Raw genomic sequence first — 27,412 nt, forward strand, 5'->3', positions numbered from 1 at the left:
CAGGCAGAGTAATACTTAATGAAAAATAGTCAAATTTTAAACTAGTGAGAACTGTTGAGACTAGTGATACTAACAGGGAGTATACTGGTATCTAGGGCCAATTTTAGCTACAAAGATAGATTCATATCCACATGCCTATGCAACAAATTTCACTTGCCACTATAGTCTTATGGTTGTGATCATATATGATATTTGAGGACACAATGTTAAGTTATTTTATATGCCTTCTTCTCATTCCCATCTTTTAGAAATGTTTATGGCTTGATATGACTGTGCTCTATGTCTGGTATATGACATATACCAGAAAATAATTATTATAAAACTACCCAAAGTAGGGCCAGGGATATAGCTCAGTGGCACAGCACCTGCCTGGCAAGCACACAGTCATGAGTTTGATCCCTGGTACAACAAAACAAAACAAAAACAAAACAAAACAAAAAAACTACCCAGAGTGATGAGCACAGTAGGCAGATGTGATGGGTTTGGATCTTTCATAATGAATAATGATAGCCTTTATATCCTTTCTGAATAACAGGTAACTGCTATTTCTAACCTTGAGAAAAGTTGTAAGACATCATGATATTAATGAAGCAGATTAACTCATCTCTGAAAATAATTGCAAGATTGATTTAGTTTTAAAAGTGATCAACCTTTGTTAAAACCAAGGGATGTTCACTAAAGTATCAACCTAGATAGATGACAAACTGTAATAACAAGAAATTGGCATAAGTACTTTGAATAGAACTTTTGAAGTAAACTATGCCAAACAGACAAGACAACTGAGTTGAAAACAGCTGCATAGCAACATGACACAAGTCTCACCTATGCAGCTGGAAATAAACCTACACGCTGCACTCTAGATTTCTATCTGAAGATGGTGCAGCCTTCATCACTCAATACTTAAAATTCATGAAGAGATGAGCACAACACTTTAGCACAATGCACAATCAGCTATCTGGCTCACCCTTCTTATTTTCCTAACATTTCTTCATTATGAGGTGAGTATAGGACACTGTGTCTATTGCACCTATTATAAAGGCAAAGAATCATCATCTGGTAGAGTACCCAATGCTAATGGAATCCTGACAAAAATAAAGCAAAACAGAAAACAAAAGCTGCAGCCCAAAACTCATCCAATGATTGTTTTAGTTATTTAACCACTCGTGAAAGAAATAGTACACAGATGAATTTCAATGGTGTTTCAATTATACAAACTCAAGAGAAGTAGCAAATGCTGCAGCAATCATCAAGGTATGTCCTTTGTGATTGTAGTTATGACGGGAGTTCAATCCTCATAGGTCAATTACCCTCAGCTTAGCATTGCTTTCATGCATATCACAGATCAGAAATAATGCAAAAGAGAACTACAATGTGTCTGTGCAGAGACGAAACTCTGATAATGTGCTATCTAAATGGCAAATTAAGTATTTATTTGAAAGGCTTTGTGCATTTGAAATATTAAGATTTTGATTAAAAATTTGACAAGGTGGGGATTATGCATATTTTTTATCCTGTATGACTGGTCATTGTTATTAACATCATGCACAAATTATTTTTTAAAAACATGAGATTCAGTGAGAAATTTATCTAAATAATTAACTGACATATATATTCATTAGCCATTATCTATTTTGTCTCTGAACTAGACATTTTCTAATCTTTAAAGTGCAGTATGCATTTTATAAACATTCATCTTCTATACTATTTTCTTCAAAGCATTTATTTTATGGTAATTCTTTGTCTTTAAATAGGAACATTGACCTAAAGTATATGGCATCATATAGAGGTTAAATCTCTCTTGGGCAGGAAAAATAAATTCATCTATTTAAGTAAATGCTGATCATCCCTGATCTGAAAATCCCAAGTTCTCCTACAATGGAACCTTTTGAACACTGGCATGATGCTGCAAGTGGAAAATTTAACACCTGACTTTCTTGACAAGTCACAGTAAAATGTAGGTACACTAACATATTGTAAAAAGTCATACTCAGAATATGTGTACAAAGAGTATATGAAACAAATTAACTTCATAGTTAGACTTCGGTCCAATCTCCAAGACATCTCATTGTTTCTATGGAATATTTCAAAATATGAAAAGCTCTGATGGCTGAAACACTTCTGATCCTAAGAATTTCAGAAAAGGGACACTCAACCTGAGTTTAGAATTTGAGAAAAAGTTTTTCTTAGAAAGCTATTATGCAAACCAATTCAGTCATAAATAAAAATGTTAACAAGGGAAAATTGCTCATGAAGAGGTAAAATACTATCATAAATCAAAAGAGTTCTTTTAAGCTTAACTCATTTTGATACATTCTGAAAAAATGTTAATTACATCATAGAAAATCTTCTTAATTAAATCAAGAATCATTACTATTTTGCACCTGTTTTAATTTGTACATCTTTAACCTTAGTTTAAGAATATGAATGAAGTATGAAATATAAAAGCCAGTGCATCTTCTTGTACTATAAACACTTATTTCCATTTCTCCATAATACTTCAGATGTCCACATATTTTATTTATACTCTACTACATAATATTCAAGTTTTACAATCTTAGCAATAGGACTTTCTTTACAAATTCATGCACAAGTCTTAAATTGGTCAATCAGGTGTTCAAGAAGAAAATTTAAATAAACTTAGTTTTATAGTAATATATATGGAGTAGTAAGTTAATGTTTGAAAATATACTTTCACTAAAAATGTTCTAGATGGTATAATTGTCCTCCTGAATAATACGATGTTCTCCAGGTACTTTCTCAGTCTGAATTTGTTTATCTTCTGACAGTGGATTGATCCATGCTAAGTATGATATATATCGTAATTCAATGAAAGGATTCTCTATGTTATAAAAAGATTTTGATAACTGAATTCAAAACCTAAATCGTATACCAAAAGATAAACTATAACAAGGCTGTTTCAATCACTCACTCTACAAACATTCTAAACTTTTTATTCTTGAAGTGTATCTATCTTTATAAGTGCACTTTGATGGAGCGGGGATTAGACTGGTGTAGTTCCACAAAGTCTATATCCTGCCTTAAACAACAAAGTTTATCAATTTCAGGCTGTCATACATTTTACTCATTTCACAGCATAATTTATTTCAAAAACAGAAATCAACAAATTGAAATTCCATGCATTTACATGGTGCTTACCTTTAGAGAATCAAAACAGGCCATCACACGACCATTTTCCACATGGCAAGCTCTTGGTGGATGAGCAAACTTGCAGTCTGCATCACCTCGGGAGCATGTTCCTCTCTGAAATTCTCTGCAGACCTCTAAAGTCAGCCACTTGGCATCACGAATCAGGGCAAGGTTGACAGCCGTCATATTGTGAGCAAAGTGCAAATCAAGTGCACACTTTTTAGGACAATATCACTACTGATTTTGAGAGGATTAAAAATGAGTCTGAGCTCAATGCAAAAAGATAGCAGGCTGCTTTGGTGCAATGGCTATTTGTTAGCACTTAGGTTTTCGTTTAAGTCAAATCTAATCTGGTCAAACAAAGTCTCTCACAAAAATCAAAGTTGTATCAGAATAACCAAAAGGCTAATTAGAGACCAACTCTGAAGAAGGCAATTGTAAAGGTTGAGATGTTTTATTTTGTTAATTTGCTCAGATAACCGGTGAACTTTCAGAAGAATTCTGTACCACCTAATTGATGTTTTCAAAAAGCATATGCTGCTGATGGCTCCTCAAACTGTTCAGTGGTCTCAGGCCAGGGAGAAAAAGTTTTCTCCCTGTCTAGCTTTTTTTTTTTCTTAAATAAAAAGAGTAAGATAGGGGAGGCTGTTTCAGGAAACTGAGAATCACAGAAAAATAAAACAATAAATGCAGTAAACTAGAAGCACACCAGGTTTCTTAGAGGATGAGGGGCAGGGAAGGGGATGATGGGCAGAGGGGTTGGAAAAGAAAGTTCTAGAGTAGAATCCCAGAAGCAGTTTTCAGAAAAGGCACTTTTCAGAACCTGCAAGAAAAATAAATAAATAAATAAAATTAGCTACAATACTACAATGATTCCTTTTCAAACTCTAGATTTAGAAAGAAAAGTAATCATTTCCTATCTAAAGCAGGAAGCATCTACATACTGACAGTGCAACACAGTATCTAGAGTCAGCTCTTGTCAATAAAGAGGGCATTTCCCAGTCTAAAATTGTACATAGGAAAAGCAAACAACAGCTTACACTTACTTTTAAACTACAAAACTGAGCAATAATCCTGTTTTAAAAATTATTGTATATATTTTTTCTGTTTAGGGCAGGAATTCATTTTTGTGTTCACTGTACAGAAAAATGGCATATCAGTGGTGGTGAACCTTTTTGAGCTTTCAATGGCAACAAACAGCCAACTGTGTCACTCATGCCATAGGTCTGCCACCCATGGCATAGTTTAACATGACAGTCCCTTATGCATTTACAGTCCACTTATTTGTGCCCAGTTTTTAGAGGTTATCAATGATCTTTCACCTAATCTTATTATGGTATGGTTAAAGGCTTGATTATCTCATTTCAAAATCTAGTAATCCGAAAGTGCTATGAGAATTTATATTGTTTGAAGAGGCAGCTTATATACTGGAAATGTAATCATTAATAATCTCATGAAACAGTTACGACATGACCAGCTGGAGACTCACTGCGTAAGAGGTAAGATGGAGACCTGGAAGTATAAAATGTACTTCAGATAAAAAAGAATTTGTTGTAAAGAACCTGGATTGTATCCCCCACCTCCCCCCAGGTCTGCTTCTTAGTATCTATCAAGACAAACTGGAATGACTTTGAAGATTTCAGCATACACAAATAAATAAGAGAGAAAGCCCCATTTTGTAATTCATTAAATATTTTGCAGCTTTAGGGTTTGTAGTTTAACCCAATATCAACAGCAGGGTCAAGCAACTCAACTCAGAAGATCCATGAAAGTTAATTTATAGGCCATATGACATGAACTCATACCAAAATAACACTAAGGCAAAAGTAAATTCTGAGTATCAGTCTCATCAACTAATTGATAATGCTTCAAAAAAGCGGTATGGAAATTATTGAAAATATTTTACTTTTAAACAATATTTTCAGTAACTTTACAGAGTCTTTATTTTTTTATATTCAAGAGAAAATCATTATCAATTGATTTTTCAGGTATCACTGGGAAATTAATTATCTGGAAATTTTAAATCTTATCTATTCAAGAACAAAACATATTCTCTGAGTCATTCTCCATGAAAATCTTTCTAAATTGAATAATAAGTAGATTTACCTTCTTAAAACATATTGAAGGTAAGCTAGCCTCTGGGGAATGACTTGGGGTTATTAACATCTTGACAAGTATAGCTCTTCTTCAGTGCTGTTGGTGGTAACTGCTGTCACTTTTCTTACTGCCACAATATCTGCCACCACTAATTTTCTAGTTCCTTTCTGGCAAACCCAATGGCCAGTCATTACTATTGAAAAAGAGTCAATTATTTCATGAGGGACCAAAAGGGCAAGGTGCAGTAGGTACTGACCTCAACACAAACCTCTAACTCCCCACGAATGAACACCAAGTACAAAGACTTAATACTCATAAACCCACACTGAAGTGAGTCACTGAGGCAAATATCGCTCACTTATTGTTGTCCAGATCCCTCTGGAAGAGCATACTACTGTTCTCATCTTACAGATGGAGTAATGGGCATAGAAGAAAGGATAAGTAATTTGATTTGCACAACTTGAATTGGTAGGTGACAGGATTTAAAAACCTTCACCAGTTTTCAAATTTGTTTCAAGTTTTTGTTTCCTCCTATATTGGGGTTGCCATATCACCACCACACATTCTGGAAAGCATCGGAGAGGCGTTCTTCATAGTATATGGAAACAATGGTTCCATAGGCATCCTACAGAAAACTCGAGTTTCTGTTTGATAAAATGGCCATAAAAATACAGCTACTTGCCTAGGTGTAGATCTTTTCTATTAAGCTTTTTAAAGTTTTATTGCATTTTTTCCACAATACTCTTGGAATAATAAATGTCATATACCATTTTTGAAAAGCAGGTAAATCAAAGCATTCTATTTCATCAAGAAGTTAAATAACCTACCTCAGTTCAGCCATATGATCATAGAAGAAAAGGTAGGAGCCACAGTGTCTCTTTTGAACATAGCTGTGGCAATGGATACTCCTGGTTTTGTCAAAAGAGTTCATTTTTAAAGATCTGCCTATTTTGATAATATACAGAATTCTGGGAACTTGCTGATAAATGCCATTTGAACTTATTAAACCAATCTAATTTAATATAAAACCAAATTAAAAACTGGATTCTAAACATAGTCATTAGTATAGTACTTGCTTATGTGCATGGGACAGAAATCTCCATGAAAAGATGTTTGTTCACCAAAACTATATTTAAGCTAGACAAAAGCAGGAGTTTCACATATTAGGCAAGTCTAATCCTATAATCCTTAAGCATTTGAGATGAGTGAAGTACAAAATGTGTCACAAGACTGATGGCATCCAATATATGCAAGATAATTTTGCTGACAATTCATTCAACAAATATGTAATAAGTACATAACACAACTAAGGCACTATTGAAGGTACTGAAGAAATAAAAGTAAACAAGACAGAATCTTTATCTTTTGAATCAGACCTTCAAATGAGGATGGGGGTTTAGCAAAAAACAAATCAACACAGGCATCACTGATTTAATCTACTGGACAAATATTTGCTCTCAAGGTAAGTGAGGTCTTAAGATGTTCATGTGGAAAAATATCATCCAACAAACATTTATTGTTGACTGACTGTTTGCACAGACCTAGGACACTTGACTCTTGGAATATGAAGAACTTCAAGATACTGCCCCTGGGCCCCCAAAAGCCCCAGATTTCACTGGGTAATGAAGAACAACATATACAAATTAAAAGCAAAATTCAGCAACACTAAAAGCATATTCAATAAGAATTCTAAAAAGAGAAGGCTCCTAAGGCCTGGAGTAGACAAGGCAGTGGAGAAGAAAAAAGTAGAGGTGGGCCTCAAAGAATATGTAGCTTGGTAGGGCAAAAGGGCAGAGACCATTCTTGGAAAGAACAAGAGACAAGGAAATCAGACAGCATGTTGTAGCATACATGGTGGTAAGAACACACGGACTGCCGAGGATGGCAGCTTCAGCCTGGGAACAGAAAGAACATGTGGGCAGTTCCTGAGGAACCTAGAGAATGGCATAAGGACTACTTATATGTTATAGAAACAGGAGCCTCTCCCAAAGTCTGTGAGCAAAGCAGACTCTGGCCATGTGTGTGGAATATTAACAGTGATCTACCCTTGGGAGCTTACAACATAGAATCCGAGTAAAGTTCACCCATGTACCATATCCTGAAAGTACAAAAAGGTGAAGAGGAGTGGGTAAAGGTCAGAGTGTTGCTCTCCACTTCACAGGCTCTGTGAGGCCATGCTAGGCAGTGGTTCAAGTGCAACCAGCATAAAATGTAGGCTGACAAACAAGTTTAGCTTCTTGTTTGCATTTTGCTAACTATCTATGGAGCAATGTACTCAGTCATCAAGGACACATGACTGCATTTGTAAAGTCTGGGCTGACTCAAATATTTAAAAAATCTTAATATTGACACGAAATCTTTTTTGAAAACATAGCTGAAATTTCCACCAGGGTTTTGTTCAGTTAGATTTTGCTAGACAACAAGCTTCTGCCAGAAGCTAAATTTAGATAGTAATTTTGACTATAATGGCATCCTGTAAATTCTTGCTATAAAGTTCTAACCAGCATCCCAGTGAAATGAAAATATTGTTGGTCTTCCCAAGGTACATATTTAATTGACATTTTAGGGCCAAAGTATTCACAGACAAGATTTGGTTGAACATTCAATGCTTGCCCCCTATACCAACCCAGGCACTCACACACATATTGCAAAATAACAATCCACTGCTATTACAGCTTAGCCTTTAAATATTTAGAAACAGTCCAACTCTCTAACATGTGTAGGGGTGTGTGTGTGTGTGTTCGTGTGTGTGTGTGTGTGTGTGCGTGAATGCACGCATATGTATGTGTGTGGGGGGGGGCGCTAGGGGTTAAAACCTGGGGCTTGTATATGCTAATTAGGGTGCTTGAACACTTAGCTACATCCCCTAGTTCCCAAATATCTCTTTAGTCAAACATGTGAGTCACATGAGGATGTCTATTAGGCAGGAAAACTGAGGTGGCACCTAGTGATTTAGTGACATGAGGAATTCATTGCTATACCCAGGAGGGCTAACTTTTTGAATTCATTGTTTGAATCATAGCCAATAAATTCAGATTTTCAGTGTCAATACTAATCACTCACTCTTTGTTAGGAGCACTTATGAAACAAGATGAAAGAAAGAAAAAAAACAAAATGTTGGGAGATTCCCAAATGCACCAGGATTTCAAAGACTAAATGAAAACCTTCTAGCAGGCTTAAAGGGGGCTTATGAAAATTGAGTTTTCTAGGAAATATGAATGAGCACTGTAACCTTTTCAGTTGAAGTCTTTGCTTGTAGAGCCATTATTCTACATTCATACCACATACATGACCAATCTAGAGATCAACTGACTGGAGTTCATGGAAACATCAGCTACTTTAGGGAAGAGCAGAGACAAGATGGAACTTTAAATTCTCTGTCTACAAATCTTCATATACTTATGAAATTATCCATCTTTAAAGCCTCCTGAAACAAGAATGCTACTCTTGTCTCAATATTTCAGTATGATTTATGCTAGATTGAAAAACATAGGCCTTTCTTTATAGAAAATTTTGGAGGACCTATAAAAATAGGCTGGCTTTTGAACATCTTTCAAATGAATTCTGGACAAGTACTCAATGTCCTTGCTAACACTGAAGAAGAGTGTATGACTATAATACAATCACAATAGCCAACGGCCCAGATAGAATTGTTCTCTTCTATCTCCCAAGGTCAATTTCAACAAGTCTCAAAGGAAAGGTTACAAAACTTCCAAAATACAAACCGCCATTTAGAGGAGAGCTGGCAAGAAGAAAGATTTCATTAACCATGAGGAGAGCAACATTTTACACCTAGTAATTCAATATTAATATTTAATAATAACTGGAAAATTGGGGAGACAGAGAATGTTGTTTAGTAGAATTGCACTTGCCTAACATGAGCAGAGCTGTGGGTTTCATCACTAGCAGAAACAGCGAGAGAGAGAGAGAGAGAGAGAGAGAGAGAGAGAGAGAGAGAGAGAAATTCATCACTTTCAACTGTGCTTTACCTCAATACATGTGGAAATAACTTGCTTACTTTTGCAACACATGCAAGGTAAATCCACACATCAGGTTTTCAAAACACATCAAATATGTCAGGTACACATCAAATATTGGAAACACTCCAAAAGAACTCTAAGTAAGCTCCCAACAGAGTTAACAAAGTCAGTGAAGGATAAAGTAACCTATTGATTACTTTAACTTTGAACAGAAGCCTGGAAAGGTTCATTTACTTGGCTAAAATGTCTGAAATTTTTAGTGTACACATTAAGAACTCATGATCTAATTTCATTATATCAAATATCTTGACAATCTGTGTTCAGATTACCAAAAGTTTAACCCAACCATCCTGGCTCATTTTCTTTCACTGACAACTCAAAAGACAGATCACTTTTGGGAGTTTAATTCCTGGCAATGAAAGAATCTTCATTCTCCTAAAAAAACAGAAGGGTGCCTTCTGCAGTTTCCAATTCCTAGGGGAAGGCTATTCTTTGATTCTGTGATTCTAAGAATTTACTTGCCTCCATGAGCCTGTGTCTTACATTAATTTCAATTCAACTTTCTCGACACCCTCTTTCAGATGACACACTTCCGGTTTCAAAGAATACCTTTGCATTCAGGGTTTTGTTCCAACTGTCTTCCTACAATAGTTTCTCCAAATTTCAGACTCTGTTTTCTGTCATGCTTTTCCTGATTCTCTTTACTTTCTTAAATCTATTAGACTCAGGTTCAGTTTATCCCTCTATAATGATCTGACCTTGCTGGCCACAGTCTGTTGCCAGCCGAAACTAAAATGTGGCACATTTCTCCTGTTAAACAAATACTTGATTTTGTCCTGTTTGTTTTCTGTTTTCTACCTTTAGAGTTTATTTATCCCACTATTCTTCAGACAGGATAGACAGACACCACTTAAAATAGTCTCTGTATTAATTTTTAATCAATTGGGATACTAGAAATTTTATTAAGACTTCAAGAATGAGTTCAGGGGTCACAAAATAATCACTAAAACACAATGAAGAAGACAAATATGCCTTGCTCAGTACATTTTACAATTATTCAAGAGCCAATATCTTGCTTACCTAATCAGTATTTATAGTTGTTAATAATAGTTCACATTTATTGAGCTCTAATTCTATGGGAGATACTAAAGTAAGTAATGTATATTTTCTTATTCAATCATGCCCCAAACCTTATACAGTTCTTATTATTAAGGAACAATATTAAAGTCTAATTTTAAAATGAAATCTCTTTCATAAACTCCAATTCTAGACTTGCCACCAAACACTTGCATTGTTTTTTTAAACATTGTTTCTCAGAAATCATAATATAGTCAGTGGCACCAATAAAAAGCACTCTGGTGGTCAATTTTTCCAAGCTTCCTATAATTATTATACCAACACTTATGACTCTACTTCCAGGGAACCAAGATGACACTGAATTGCTTGCATGTCTGGCAAATAACTTATAAAATGTTCAATACATTGGTGTTATAATCACTTTTTGAAGGTATGTGTTGACCAGAAATCTGGTATTCAGCTGCCCGAAGGGAAGCATGAAGGCTATTAAAAATAGTACCTCCTTCAGTCACAAAATTTCTCTCCTGAAAAAATGGCTATCCAAATTAAAGTGAAAATTTTGAACCAAGATTTAGATATCATAAGAAAATTCTATCAAAATCTATAGTATGCAAATCACACAGAGAATAAAAACTTTTAAAAGTGATGTTGTCATAAGGGGATTTGAGAACAAGCTCTGAGTAAGAGCTTTTAAGGCAAGCAGGGACCTGAAAATAAAACTCAAGGGAAATGCCGAAATCAAACAAGCAAGGTAGTCTGTATATCAAGTAAATACCAATATACACATCACGCAACAAGATACCTGTAGATTAAAAATCATTTCAAAAAATCTACTCACCCTAAATGGGCAAGCAAAAAAGAGGAAACAAAAGAGAATATTAAACACTAGGTTAAAGACAGCATTTACATTTATACTGAGGAGAAGAGACTATCTAACCAAGCAGATGAACTCCCATACTGTGGCTCCCATATTACACTCATCAACTTAAAATCCTGAGCGTACAGTAATAGGAGTGGTAAGGAATTTAAGGTTAACGTAATATCATCTTATATGACAAGTAATGAATGATTTAAATGATAAAATTTGACAGTCATAAAATTCACTATATACATGGAGAGGAAAATGTTTTGATTCTGTTTAAAGTAACCATATAATCCCACAAGCCAGGAGTGGTGGAGCATCCCTGTACTCCCCGTAATCAAGTGGCTGAGGCAGGAGGATTACCCTGAATTCCAGGGCAGCCTATACTACATAATGAGTTCAAGGCCAGCCAGATCTACAGAACAACACCTTGTCTCAAACAAAAAATAATCTGACAAAAAAAATCATAAGAGTTCTAAGCAAACACAAACTTTTTCAACACATATTGACATGAATGAAGCCGAGCTTAAATTTTCAAGGTCCAATTACAAATGGTACTGTCAACTATTATGTACTACAGCACTTGCTCCACTATAAGTAGTCAATCTGCAAGCCACAAAGCAGCTTTTCCACTATTAGTCACTAAAAAACACAATTCAGGTTCCCAGGTATACCAAAAGTTAAATCAGACTAATTTAGAAAAGATAAATATTTCGAGAATCTTTAAGTTGGAAGCAATCCTGAAAGATGAAGTCTATCTCATGATTTGCAGCCAAGTAAATGCAAGCCCTGAAACTCTCTGGAGTAGATGGCTTACTTCCAATGATTGAATTCATAGCATTACTAGGTATTCATAATTAATTTTTCATAAATTTATTCACCAAACACCTATTAAGGACTAATTTGGGGACCACATAACGAGATGCTTCATGTACAAACATGGATAAGACCTGTCTTGTTTCCATTTCATTTTCAACATTTCTAACAAATTTTCCACAAGAAAATATTAGTGGCTGAATGATATGATTTTAGGAATTCAGATCTTATATACTCTCCACTAAAAAAGAAACATGTTTAGGCCTGCAAAAGTTACTGACGGCTAGAACAAAATAGACTATCACTAGGAACCTGCTGGGCCCATTCCTTGCCTATGTTCCTTGGGCATATTCCTGTTATCTCTAGCTGTGATCTTCTCTTGCTAGTGTCCAAGTGAACTTCCTGCACTTTAGTTCTGCCTCTCTTAACGAATTTTTACAAAACTCTCATTGCTGGAATATTTTCCCACCTGATACCTCCTCTTTCTCAACTCAGATCTGTCCTGTGTATAATAATTATGGCTTCCATCTCCACCATTTCATTAAAACTACCCTAGATTTAATGACTTTCTTCAAGAGAAAGACTAAGTTGAACTAAATATTACTAGAAGTATGGTACATTTACTATTTCTTTCCTTGTATGGTAGACAGCACAACTAGATCCTCAAATACTGGATAAGTTGACTATTCTACAAATAATAAAGATGGTAGTATTTATTACATGGTTATTACTCATTAAATAAGACTTTAAATTGTCAGTTGTATACAGATAAGTGAACGCAAATTTATGAAAATGAATTTTTCCTTAATCCTTTTGTAAATATGTATAAGTACTACATATCAAAATATACTTTAATGTCTTACAGAACTATGGAATATGTACTCTTAAAAAGGGAGAGTTCCTACTCACTTACCTGGAGTCAGCTTCTTAATCTTCTCTAAGCAAAAGAGATCAGTGGGTGTTTAAAACACTGTCCAGGGAGACCTTTCCACCACAAGCCTACTGCATCATAATTTTGCACTACCGCTGTGAACTCCTTCAGAGCAGGACCTATCTGATGTCTGATACTTAGTAGGTTAATTCTCAGTCTGCTTTACTTTTAATTTTGCAGATAAGGAAACTTAGGTTAAGAAAAGTGAAGAAAGTCTGTTGTTGTACAGTATATAGACTAAATTTTAGAAGCACACAGACCTGTATTTGAACCTTCATCAAGGTATTTCATTTCAATATCTCAGTATCCAAGCAGCAGTAAGTCATGGAACAGATGTGCAAACCTATGATATGACATAGGCACTCAAGACAAAAAAATCCAAGTCCCCAGCTACTAACATCAAGCCTATTATACACAGTTGTGAGGAACTTCAAGAAAGTGGAAAAAAAATGAGCAAATTAGAGTATTTATTTGATATCTTAGGCTTGATATTAGCCAAAGGGAACATTTAAATAAAGTCAAACAGAGGGTGCAAAGGACCTAGATGGAAAAAACTAAACTGCTACTCTAGGGACACAACACAAATCTGATGTAATTGCATCCACAGAGACTAGAGCAAACAGCTTATCCAGACAGAAGCAACATCAATTAATTAAATAGGCAGAAGTTTTATAAAATCAAAATAAGATTACAGTGTTTCAGGGTGGCATAAAGAAAATAAAGAGAAGCACCTTTCCAGGTCTTTGGGAAATACCTTTTCCAAATGCTTTTAAAGGAAGATGGAAATTTTAAAATAACTGAAGTCTGAAGAATTGGAACCTTTGAACAGTTGGTACTTATTTATGAAAACAAAAGAGAGAAAATTAAATGTCTTTGTTTATTTTTAAACCTATAAAAGATATCCAAGCATAGCACATTGATTTAGAAGGCTTTGTCTATAATTCTACCTCTTACCTACAACTGAAAGGCCACAGGCAAGTTATCTGAATATTCTGTACTTCAGGTTCTTCATCCATAAAGTGATGCCAATAGCAGTATCTCTCTCATAAAGTTGTTTTTTCAATTAAAATAAGTTATTATTTATAAAGCCTTTATAATAGTGCCTGGTAAAAAGTAAGCATGAAGTGTCTCTGAAATAAAATACCTGAATTCATCTCATTCAATATGAAGATAAGAATCTGATATGCTTCATTCCATTATTTTACAATTACTAATTTAAAAATGATTTCCTACATATTTACTCTGAAGCCATCAAATTCCTTATATAAATACTTACAAAATGAGAAACTCTAGATATGAACAAGAAAAATAAAGGCAAGACGTTCTCTTGTTTCCTCTTTATCCTGGATCCATAGGTGATCACTGGAGAGGTGCATTTTCTCTTAAGACAGTAAAGAGCCATCTTACAGCCCAAGGCTTCCAATTCTGTACTGAGCTATTTCTATAGATAGTACCCTATCCTTCACCAGGCTTTTTGTTTTATTGATGGGAAGCTGCATCAGAAACCTCAAAATCACTAAGTCTTCAGTCAGTAACTTAATAAACGTATGTTAGTATTATATTTTTTGCAGTGCTAGATGGAACCTAGAGCCTGGCACATACTAGCCAAGTGTTTTGCCATTGAGCTATAGTCCTACTCTTGTGATTGCTTTATTACTGTATAAAGGAGGAGATGCAGTGTTAATTTGTATACTATGTACCTATCACCGGTCTTTGGTCTTTGGATAATGCAAAATGCATACTAGATAGCTTTTTTCCTCAATAAGCTTATAATCTAGCTAGCAGATAATCTCATATCCTGTGACTATTAGACCTGGCCTATGATTAAACTGTGAATTTCACTTGCTTTATAACCAGACGCTCCAAGAAATAGAAAATGACAAACTATGCTCTCTTAGAATACTCTCTTTCATTGAGAAGAAAGTTTGTGCTAATATTTCTGGACAATTAAATGCCTATATCTTGTACCTGAGTAATTTAAAGATAACAATATGCAAATACATTAACCATTGTTACTCTATTATCTTATTTTGAAATCCTGTTATATTTTTCTTCTTTAAAATAAGATAAATAAAAAAATACCCTTTTCCCAAGGTAACATTTCTTGTAAATTGCAGTAACTTGATCTATGTTAATAAAGGAAATAATCACTACCGGGTTCTTGTTTTCCTTTAACAATCATTAGAAAGTGTCGTATCTGTGAAGATCTCCCAAATGCGAAGTATAGCCACATATCTATGCTTGTGTATTATACACCTGAAAACCAATGGGGCTAAGGTACTCACCTTAGTACTTGGGTAGCAGGTGGGTGTGTGTGTGCTGTTTTTGTTGTTATCAGATAAGAGGTCAGAATCTTAATGTTTGTTGGCTGAAAAGGAGCCTAATCTCCTGAGATATTGTACTGAATGTATGCCATAATTTTTTCCTGCATAAAAGTGCCAAAGACTAATACTTTACTTCAAAACTAAAGAAGTTAGACTTTGGTCATTAGAGCAATGAGAACTAGTAGTAAGACAACTAGATCAAAAGAGAAAGCCATAAGCAAAAAGCCTACATGAAGTTGTACGTAGACGTAGGGTTCAGGGCTTCTAATACACAAAATACCTTGAATAAATGAAATAGAAAAGTCTTCCTGAAAGGAAAAACCAAGAAAGCACATGAGGTGTTGAATAACATGTAAAGATTGGTGGAGAAATGTACTCATGATTATGCATTTTTATTTATTAAAATGGTCTTTAAAACTATATCACTCTCCATATAATTGCTAACTTATTGAATATTTATGTTGATCATTTTAGTGACACATTAATTTTCACAGAATAAACCTCTTTCAAACTCATACTATAAACAAACATATGCTGTTACCCACACGTGCAGGCTACCCAAATGGTTACAATCTGAAACCATGTACCACCTAGGGGCAGAAAGGAGAATTGAAAAAATAGTGGCTCATTAAAAAAAAGCAGTCCATGCAAGAGTCCTTGTAAACACAATTCAAGAATAAATATGTGAATTGGGAGTGTATCTCAGGGGTAGAGCGCCCCCCCCCAGTATGCACAAGGTCCTGGGTCCCATCTCCAGCACCACCCACATACACAAAACTTTACCCTATAAAATGCCACCATATAGCTAAAGTAATGCCTTTATGATTACAAGACTACATTTTTTCATTTGGTGGTATTTAAAATATATACAGATTAATACAGCTGAATTAATTGTATGAAATTCCTTCCAGTATATATTTAGAAAATTTACTAAATACTGTAATCCTCACTCATAATCAAGTAAACATGATCTGAATAAGTGCCAAAATGAACACAGGTTAAGCCATCACTATCACTGCACATTAAAAGGTTGATGGAAATTTTAAGAAGGGTAATAGAATGATGCGCAATAAAATCATAATCCTAGAACATGGATACTTGAGAAAAAATAGCTTTCCTTCATCAGTTTTATGAAAAGATGAATTACTATTGTCTACAATCAGTATGCATATAAAATAGACTCAATGAAGATACTAGATGTGTTTATAAAATTATGGTTAGAGATGATTTTGTAGCACTGGGGGCTGAATCCAGGGCTTTCACACTGAGTTGCATCCCCAATTCTTTTTATTTTTTTTTATTTTGAGAAAGATTCGCGCTAAATGTTTGTTACTCATCACACTGTGAATGATACCAAGTTGATCTCAAATTTTAAAACTATGATTCCAAAGAAAATGCATGTGGGTACAAATGCATACTAAGGATACACAAGCCATATTTCCATTTGTGTTTTATTCCTCCTCCCATCTATATAGAGCCCTAGCATTATGAGCATTCACATATACGGAGCACATGTAAATGTACATTCAAATAAGCAAAGTTCATTGATATTTCAAAAATTTCTCTGGTAAGCTGAACCACAAAAAAATTTAGTGTTCTTTATTTATATTGTTGTTTTAGACCACCCTCCTAGATCTAAAGAATATACAAATAGTTTGGCATGTTTATGATATTGGTGACAGAAAATCATTTTTTCTTCCAAATGCAAATACTTATTTATGAAAAACAAGATACACATGTAAAATTTCAGTAGTGACACCAGTTAATTTTAGATTTTTCTTCAACTAGTTCTCATATATTGTTTATAGTGTGATGCCTAAGAACTCAGCATTAACATTTTGTTAGAATAGACACAGGAGATTCATGTTTGGTACCATTTTACCCCACAAACTGTGAGCTGCAAAGGCTTTTCACTGAGAGCAGACAAGATTGCCCAATCATAACCCAAAACTTCAAAATCTGAAATGCTCTAAAGGCTGAAACTTTTGAGTATCAACATGATGTCACAAGTAGAAAACTTCAAATAATTAAATTTTGTTCGAAGTACAAAATTATTTAAATTAATGCACATGAACTTCAGGCTATGTATGTAAGGCAAAATGAAACGTAAATGAATTTCTTGTTGTGCCATTCTCAAAATATTTCTTTATGTATATGAGAATATTCTCAAACCCAGAACATTGCTGGTCTCGAGTATTCTGAATAAGGACATTGAATCTAGACACTTTATAATGCTGAATGTGGTCCTAAAATGATTTTCTCAATGCCCAAATATCTGTGGCAAATTTTTTGTGATCCTAGAGATTTAACCCTGGGGTGTCTACCACTAAGATAATTCCCAACCCTTTTTCTTTTATTTTGTGACACAGTTTCACTAAATTGTGCAGTCTGTGCTCACATTTGCAATCCTCCTTCCTCAGCCTCTGTACTGACAAATGTATTTTTATTTACAGCTCTGTACTGACAAATGTATTTTTATTAATACTGTAGGCCCATCAGAAACAAAAAGTCCACAAATTCAAACTAAGATCTCATAACAGTAATGTCTTTTATTGGGAAAGAGATGGGATGCTACTTTCAGTCCTCGGTTTCTACCAAATACCATAGAAGCTCCTGAAGGTCAGATCCTGAAGCTTTTAGATATGTTTCTTCTCCCAGAATCCTAAGTGGTATTTAGGAAGTTATCAGGGAAACCACGAAGGTTCCAGAGCACCAATGGCATGGGTGTGATGGGCAGAGCTTCACGTTAAAGCAAAGGCACTTGCCAATCATGATTGATGCCCTTCCGCCAGCTGCTGCCATTTTTGTTGCTGCATTATGAGGAAGCAACTATCCCAGTAAGTCTGTCAATATTACATGAACGTATTCCATGGCAAAGTGCTAAAAAACCACACTCTGTGTTAGACACGTACTAATACACAGATAGCAAATGCTTAAACCCCTTGATGCTGTGAGCTCAACATGAAAGGATAGATAAGGAGTTAGCTGCATTTTGGCCAATCAGGGAAAGGGAAGATTAGCTTTTCCAGAGAGCCAACCAGGAAAAAGTATGCTTTGGATTCCTAGGGAGACAGAGCCTTCCATAAGTTTACAATGCAACTAAATAACATGCTGATAATTAGGATTACAAGGGGACAGTTATTGCTGCTTCTGTTAATTTATCCTAGTAAAAGCTCTGTAGAGTTACTGAAACATGAAGATTTCTAGAGATAATTACAGTACCTTATAAAGACAGAGGGTAATTTTCTAAGCCCAACTTAACTGCTTATGTATTTTATTTAAGAGAACTTTTATTTGTGGTGCTGGGAATTGAACCCAGGGCCTCACATATGCTAGGCAAATAAAGCACACATCAGGCCTTATTTAAAGGAACTTCTGATTAAGCATTAATAATGATTATACACAAATACAAATTTTTGTTTGTGTCTTTTTTCTCTTAAATAAATAAATAAATAAATAATAAAGATTACACACATAAAAATGATGACTCATTTACTTATACTGAGGAAGTTTTTTCCTTATAGGCCCAACATTAATTTTGTAGTTAGTGAGAAACATAACATAATGATCTAAATACAACAATGCCGACGGAATGGGCCAGGTATGGTAGCATACAACTGTAATTACAGCATTTTGGGAGGCTGAAGCAGGAAGATCACAAGTTTGAGCTAAGTCTAGACAACTAAGTAACTTAAGTAAATTAGCAAGTACCTGTCTCAAAAAGTTTAGGATTTACAAGTGGTTGGGGATATAGTTCAGTGTGAAGGCCCTTGATTCAAAGCCCAATGAGAGAAAGAGAGAGAGAGAGAGAGAGAGAGAGAGAGAGAGAGAGAGAGAATATGAATGTACCCTAAAACCTGAGTTGAGTTGCTATTGGTGAAGCATAGCATACTGTTGCAAAAGGCTTCCAATTTTCAGTGTCAAAATAGCTCCTTCACTCATGTCATTTGCACCATTTTTACCTGTGTTTAATTCTGAAAATAAACTATACCATCATTATACTTAAAATAACAAATGTAAAAAAAAAAATAAGAGAAAAATGAAAGGTTACAGTAACCTTGCACTAAGGCATTAACAGTAACTTGATGTTTATTTGCTGTTATTTTAAGTGGCTTCATATATCATTGAAGTTAGGCTCCTACACAGCACACCCCCAATGATACTACTGTTTGACTTAAAAATAAAAAAGAACATGCAAATCACAAGGCTGGCAAACAGAATGGCATCTACACAACCTCACAGTATTTTTTAGTTCTTGTGGATTTTAAACTACGAATCAGCTATTCTAACAGCTGATCCCTTGCCATGGGATGATGTTTAAATTACTGAAATTTTATCAAGCTAATGTAAGAGATAGGCAAGTGATTTCTAAAACACTGTGGAGACATAAAAGAAACAGAAAGGAACCTGGCCTCTAATTGTCAAGTACAGGTATTTGAGAATAGGTGATAAGAAAAACTTTTATGGGGCTGGGGATTTAGCTCAGCAGCATAAGCGCCTGCCTTGCAAGCAGGCAGTCGTGAGTTCGATCCCAGGTACTGATAAAAAAGGAACAAGACAAAAAAAAAAAAAAAAGAAAAACTTTTACATCAATCTCCAATGACCTGAATGTCATCTAAAGGGAATGATGTATGATTTATGAAGAATAGAGCTGTAAATTAAATCTCAGTTGAATAAAAATACCAGCAAATGCTAATTTATTTACTGCTCATGACAATCCTGTAAGACAGGTTCCATTATTTTTCTCATTTTATAGATGAGGAAGCAGACATACTAAGAGATTAAGTAAGTTGGCTCAAGGTTATGGAACAGAACAACTGGGATCAAATCCAGGCATGTTCTCCAAAGTCTATTGTCAATAACTAGTCTTTACTGCCTCCCCTGGGCACAAAAGTGCATGTACATAATCTGAAACTTATCAGCTTATTATCAGTGATTTGGACAGGGAAAGAATCCCAGTGCTTCCTATAAAAACATCAAATGTTATTCAAGGTTCTACTTATAAAGTAATTTCTGGAGCTGTAAAGGTTTCAGTTTTAATTATAAATAAAATATGTAATTGAATTGTATTCATAGACTTAATGTCAAAAGATATGAGTACTTGGCAGATTGGAACAAAACAGTTTAGCTTCATTGTGTTATTAAAAAGTGGGTATCTTGTTATTGGATATGTTTAAATGTTGGGGGAATGTGCTAGATGGGATGTGCATATCCACTAAGTGAACTAAATCCACAGAGAGAACTATGCTCACAGATTCAGCCTCCCCACCAAACTTATCAGCCCATACCTAGTGGGAGTGGTACGTAGCTGCCTGGATCACAATGAGCTTCTTTAGGTTACATCATATTAATCTTCAGTGTCTAGCTCAATGCTTCATATTAGTAAGCTCTCAACAAATACTTGTCAAACCGAAGGACATAGTGAGTATTTGCTATATGGAAAGTATTATGCTAGATGGTGAAAAAGTCAACATCTGGTCCATAGGGCAGGCAACGTGGCATAGTCCTCGTATACTGTGGGTCCAAAAAGGGAGGAACTCTTAAGACCGAGGACGGTTAATGGAGAACTTTAGGTAAGAAGGCAATTTTCTCCATTTAAACATTTCAGAATAAGTGGGAGTCCACATCTGTTTCAATCCATTGCTTCTCTGTAAAAGTAGACCAACAACTCCCTTCATTTACTTGTTAACTAACCTTCCCTGATTCTTAAAATGGGAATAAAACAAATTTTATCCTAGTACAATTTGTAAAAATAGCTTTATTTAGACATAATGAGCATACCATATAATTAGTCCTTTAGAAAATTATAATTCAGGAGCTTCAGTATATTCAGATATTCTCAACCACGACGTCTCCATCCCTATATACTCAATAATTCAAAGTGTATCCTCATGGATGCTGGACATTTCATATGAATAGAATCAGATGTGAATTTTGTGTCCATTCAAGGTTCACTTATATTACAGCATTTGTTATTTCTTTTTATTACTCAATAATATTCATACATGTACCAAATTATATGTACCTATTCATCAATTGATGGACATTTAGGTCATTTTTGCTATGTAAGTCCAATATAATTTTAAGTCAGTAAGACTAGGCTGAAGACAGGTATCCATAACAATGAAGATAATGATGCTTGCTGATGTTCAATTATAAAAAAGAATCTAGGTCTCCTATCTCGGTATTAAAATTCATTTGAATACTTGAACAGGTTTATATCTTCAGCACCTGAACACATGGCTGACTCACAACATGTGCTCAGCAAGTATGCTGAATGAACATTAAATACCAAAAAATACATAGAAAAGAAAAAAAGCTGCAAGTGGGATGGGAAGGAGAGTAAAATGTGAAAGATTAAGGGAATGAAATGAAATGTTAGGGACAAAAATCATCCTGTGACTTAACATGGTGCCATGGATAGGTTCCATGTATGCAACTATTTACTTTAAAATCTCCTAAACAAAACATTTTTATAAAAAATGCCAGAAACTATGACTCCTAATGAATAAGCCTCACCATGATTTAAAATGTAAAGCTCTGAAATATTCAGGGTTACTGTTCTGGGTCACACTGTGCCAAGGTGACTCACCCCACACAAGTGTATTGCTAACTGAATGATGCCTTTTCCTCTCCACTTCCAACCACCTATAATAATTCTGCAGCTCAGAAAAACTTGTAAAACCTGCAGCCTGTAGTCATTTCAAATGTTTCCTGACTATTCAGTGCTCAGTCGTAGTTAGTTAAAACATTGTGAAAGTCACAAGTAGCAAGCACAAGGTTCCAACAGAAGTATTTTTATATTTCCACAATATAACCATGGGCATTATAAGCACATAGATTTTGAAGTCAAAGTCCTATGTTCAGATTGGGAAGCTTTTGTCTACTTGCTCTGGGCACATGACTCACTCTCTCTGTCTTCCTCTCTCTCTTTCTCTATCTCCCTCAGCTCCTAATCTGTAAAATGGAGTATAAAAAGGAGGTAAATGAAAAGAAAAACTTCACAGAGTGGCTGTGAGGATTAGATGAGATACAGTGAGTAAGTTGCTTACCTCAGAGTCTAGCACAGAATTAGTAGATGTTACTGCAGGCTAAACATCGCTCATTCAAAAATATGAAATCTGAAATGATCCAAATCCAAGACTTTTTGGGGCCTCAAGTCTAAAACTCCACCCATGGAACTATTTCATGTGTAAAATTATTAAATATATTGCATAAATTACTTCAGGCTATGTGTTTAAGATATAAAGGAAACATAAATGAATTTTGAGTTTAGTTTGGATCCTGTCCCCCAGAGATCTCATTATGTATGTGCAAATATTTCAAAATTTTAAAAAAAGTCCAAATCTGAAACACTTTTGTGCTCATACATTTCAGATAAGGCATATTCAACCTGTATTAGAAAACAGTTTTTCAAATGGAAAGGGGAACAAGAAATGGAGAGAGGAGGGAAGAAAGAAAGAAAGGGAAAAGGGACTTTAAAAAAGAGAGCTGGGCTGGGGATATAGCTCAGTGGCACAGCACGTGTCTGGCGAGTGTGGGGTCGTGAGTTGGATCCCTGGTACCATAAAAATAAGAGCATTAAAGAGAAAATGGAAAGGAGAACAAGAGTTGGAGGGGACAAAAATATAATTAAGAAGTATTATGTAAATGTATAACCTCCCCACAACAAAGTTAATCATTATGTACTGAAAACATGTACTAATAATTTTTTTAAAAACTAGTTCAAAATTAGATCATTTCTTTCTGCCACTTCTTAATATGATCCCAATATTCTTTTTATTTTCCTTTCTTCCTAGGGGGTTGTTCTAAAGATAAGCTCACTCTGAAACTAAAAACCAGTCTTCAATTAATATCACATTTAAATTAGAAGGTTTTATTAAGTGATTTATTTGAGGTCAGCTATTACATGGAGATTCAACTCAAAAATATTTGTAATACAATGGCAAGGCACTAACAAACTCTGACTGAAACTTAAGTTGAAGCTGCCCCTGTGTATATTTGAGTGTGCACCAGTTGTGAAAGGCAGGGGAAAGTATAATGCACTCAGAACATCCTATTACAAACACGTAATAAATATGTAAATGTACTTTCTAAGGAAGAAGATGATACATTTTATTACTTAAGCAAGTTTTCAAGTTTATAGGTAAGGTTTTGACTTCTTTGCATGACACTAGGGTTGATATGCTGTAAAAAGCCAATTACAGAAGTCAAACATGATTGGTATACTAACTTCTCCACATATCTTTTGGAGACTAGCTTTTTCTCATGTGAAGTTACGTAGTTTCTTGACCAGAGTCAGGTAAATTACTACTATTCCCCTTCGTGCCCACTGCAGTAAATATGCTAAAATCAAATTTTCTATGTTGGAAGAATGAAAATCCTGTCAAGGAAATAAAGGCCTGTGGATGTCAACATGGATATTTAGGAATGCTGGGCTAAACTCAGGCTAAAGAGTGGATTGCTTTTTGACAGAAGAAGGAGTTCTGAGGATGAACAAACACCAGAGAAACTGAACAGAATCTGAATCAAAAGGAGTGGATAAAAGAGCGTCATCTCAAAGACCACAGCTCTACAAATCCAGCCTTAGAATGAGAATGCTTTTTTAAAAGACAAATAACTTGGCATCTTAAAAGAAATGTTGCTCTTCACGTAGTGCAGCTGGGTAGAAATGGAGGCAAAGGTTTTTCTGGAAAACCTTTTTAAGAGTATGTTTGGAAATGCTCTTTCATCACACACTTTTGTCTTCCTTGGTGGAACTGTCTCAATTTAAACTCAAAAAAGAAGTCATCAATTCTTTGGTATTTATTACAATATTAATCATCTACACAGATGCTTATGCTTGTAGAGAAATGCATTCATCTATTTTTTCAATTTTAATTTCTTTGATTTCAATATATAAAACTTGCTGTTAAAATATAATTTTATACTGGGCATTATGGTGCATGCCTGTAATCCCAGAACTCAGAGGCTGAGGCAGGAGGATCACTGAGAGGTCAAGGCCAGCCTAGGCTACAGAGTGAACTCCAGGTAGCCTTAACTACACAGCAAGACCTTGTCTTGTCTAAAAAAAAGAGGAAAAATATAATTTTACACTAAAGATGCTAAGAATATAGATTATTCATATGCCTCAAACCCAGACAAGATCTATTAACAAGTTATTTCTTTATTGAATTTAGTAAAAACAATAAACAATATGAAGCATAGTTAATTGATATCATAGAGCAAGGCCTTTGAAAATATAATAGACCAAATTAATTAGTTAAAAGATGCATAGAATTCACCACTTGATTACCAAACTGATTAATTTCTTCAAAAAGTAGCCTTAATTTAAACCAACTATATGAATTTAGCTTCCTTGCAGTCTGATCAGTTACTAAACAAACAATTGCAAATACTTGATTACAGGCTTAATAAGTTCATCCACAGTATTATTTCAAAGACAGTAGTCTGCCAAATAGTTTTTCTTGACCAAAGTGAAGGGATGCACTTGGTAATTTAAATGTTGGACCATTTAGATTGTTTCTCTATGGAGGATAGCATATAAATCTGTGTTCTTCAGTATAAAGTTGTAAGATAGAAATTTCAACCAGTTACAGTGCTTGCACAGCATTCATGAACCCCACAATAAAGACAAATTTAAACTGGCAAGCATAGTCAAAAACTGAAAGAAAAAAAGAAAACTTCTCTAGTCATTTTAGAAATGCATGTAACAAACATTCTAACCTGGGGTGAGGAAAATCTTTTAATCCAAGTTATTTCTGATTTTGTGCAGTGTGTTCTCTTGGGATGAGGATGTCATTAACTATTTGATTTCTATTGACTTAGTATCCTGCAATTCTTATCAGCAAGTGATGTTTGCATAGTAGCTTGAAGTACAGTATAAGAAACCCAAACCTGAATCTCAAAAGATACAAATGCACACTCATATATTCACACACATACACATGCCAAACATACACAAATATATATTTTAGGAAATTCTGCTTTGATGCAATTTAATTCTCAGAATATGGTACTATTTTAATCATCAGTTCTCAGGCACTCCACCTGAGAAAGCTTTTATCCCTGGAACATGTGGCAAAATAAACAGTTCAGGAAATGCTAGTTCCAATGATTAGTACTTCCACAATAACTTCAAAGGCTCACGATTTTCAACATGGAATAAAATTTGCATCATTTTTCTCTTTATAGTGAAAAGAAACTTTCAGAACCTCCAAGTAGCAACACTTTCTATTGGATTAGAATCAACCAAGACATTAACATCAATGCATAAGTTAAAGATTTGTTTTTACCAATAATCATCAACTTCTAAGAATAGAAACAGTATATATTTTTCTGTACAAGAAAATGGAGTGGGTAATTAAAATGAGGGGAATTAAATATGAACCTGAGGGGTTTTTTTAGTTACACATTGAGATATAAAATCCACGAAAACTAAAGTTGACAGATGCAACACATGGAATATGCTAATATTAAATTTCCATTATCATGTGGGGTTGACAATAAATCCTAGTATCAAGGGAAATTACAGTGCAAAAGCAAATCCTTGATACTCATACTCTAATCCTCATTTTTTTTTATCGGTACCACGGATCGAACTCACAACTGCCTGCTTGCAAGGCAGGCGCTAATGCCGCTGAGCTAAATCCCCAGCCCCTAATCCTCACTTTTATATAGCCTTCTCCACCATCACATTTTCATTGAACCTGAGCTACAAAAAGCTGTCACATTTTCCCTAGCTTAGTATCACCATCTTATTTCATAAGCCCTTTAAAACATTTTACCTATTATTTTGGCTGAATTCCACTGTCTTCTTTCTAGGGTGGGGGAGTGGATTCAAATCTTTCCAGTTTTTTAATGGAAAGTTTAATCCTGTACTTCAAAGGTAAAAAGAATTAATAGAACCCCAAATGTAAGTTCAACAGAATTTTGTTATTTAATCAGACTGCATAAGTAATACTGTGCATAATAACAGATATTTTGGGCAAATAGACAATTGTGCTTGATGGGCATTTTATATACACTTCTGTCTCCTTCACATCAGCCAGTAAATTATACCTAAATCACCCCCACTCTTCCTTCTTCCTTTGATTCAAGTTTCTTGTGAAGTTCCAACATTTCTTATCCTTCATCATTAAATATCGCACAAAGTCATTATTATGACGATCATTCCCAAACTTTTCATTTACTTGGACACCCACAGTAAAACGGGTTAAGGATTCCTCAAAGGTCACTAATAACGTCTTTAATTCCAGAACCTCTGGCCTCTCATTACATAGTTTCTGTAGTATTTTCTGATTGCCCTCATCTAGAAACTTTCTCTATCCTCTCTGTTTCTGCCACACAAAAAGCTTCCTTTCTCTGTTGCTCTCCTTGTGTTGTCTTGGTCCCTCCTAGGGATGAAAGATTGACTGGCATCGTCTTTCCTTGGAATTTTCTCATCAGTGTGGACAAGTTTAATCTATCCATGCTCGAGACTGTTCTACATGGTGTTCACTAGCAGGTTATGACAACTCACATTCCTAACTCCCTGCTCTTCATCTATCTCTGAAGCATCTTTCGTTTCTCCACTTTGCTGGGAGCACTGTGCACCAAACAGCTAAACCAGCATCTGCTTATATCAAAGGGGATCACAGAGTAATGTTGTCTTGACTTATGAGGAAACAAATGTCTTCCCTGATGGAAGAGGCAGGCCATGATCCACGAGATGGTCCCTAAAAGGTGAAGAAGACATCACTGCGTGCTATGGAGGGCAGTGGTGAGCAAATACCGAAAGGTACAATTTTTAGCCTAATATCTGTTAGATGTTAGACAGAGCTCTGGTAGAACAAATTGTATTTCATCACTAAAGGAATCTTTGTCCTAACAAAATGGAGCTAGCTAGCAGAGCATCTGGCACACAGTAATTGTTCAATAAATGTCAGTTGACTCTGAGTAAACACCTATTAAAGGACATTTTTATTGGGTGTGAAAATAGGGGTTCAAATTTTATTCCTATATATATAAATTCCTGCCTACAGATATTCAGATTGCTTTAAAAGTATAATATATTCTGGAGGTGAAAGTGTTTATAAACACTGGTTCTCCTGCCACCCAAGTGGCACAAGAGACAATATCACCCTGCTTGTGTCGGCCAGCATAGGACACATCGAGGAAAGTCCCAGCTTCTAACACT

At 35.0% G+C, this 27,412-nt stretch overlaps 1 protein-coding gene across 5 annotated transcripts in view; it reads right to left on the reverse strand.

Annotated features, from left to right (window-relative positions):
* Positions 1-27,412, reverse strand: part of Mbnl3 (muscleblind like splicing regulator 3) — a 100,617-nt gene that overhangs the window by 59,162 nt on the left and 14,043 nt on the right. For all 5 annotated transcript variants that reach the window (XM_063246430.1, XM_063246431.1, XM_013144410.3 and 2 more), the window contains exon 2: positions 3,157-3,970. In XM_063246430.1, coding sequence (XP_063102500.1) covers positions 3,157-3,333 — 177 coding nt within the window. In that variant the 5' untranslated portion in view covers positions 3,334-3,970. The remainder of the gene's footprint in view (positions 1-3,156; positions 3,971-27,412) is intronic.

This window comes from Cavia porcellus, unplaced genomic scaffold (assembly GCF_034190915.1).
Source record: "Cavia porcellus strain 051 isolate PalLab524CR breed Dunkin Hartley unplaced genomic scaffold, mCavPor4.1 scaffold_3, whole genome shotgun sequence".
Lineage (NCBI taxonomy): Eukaryota > Metazoa > Chordata > Mammalia > Rodentia > Caviidae > Cavia > Cavia porcellus.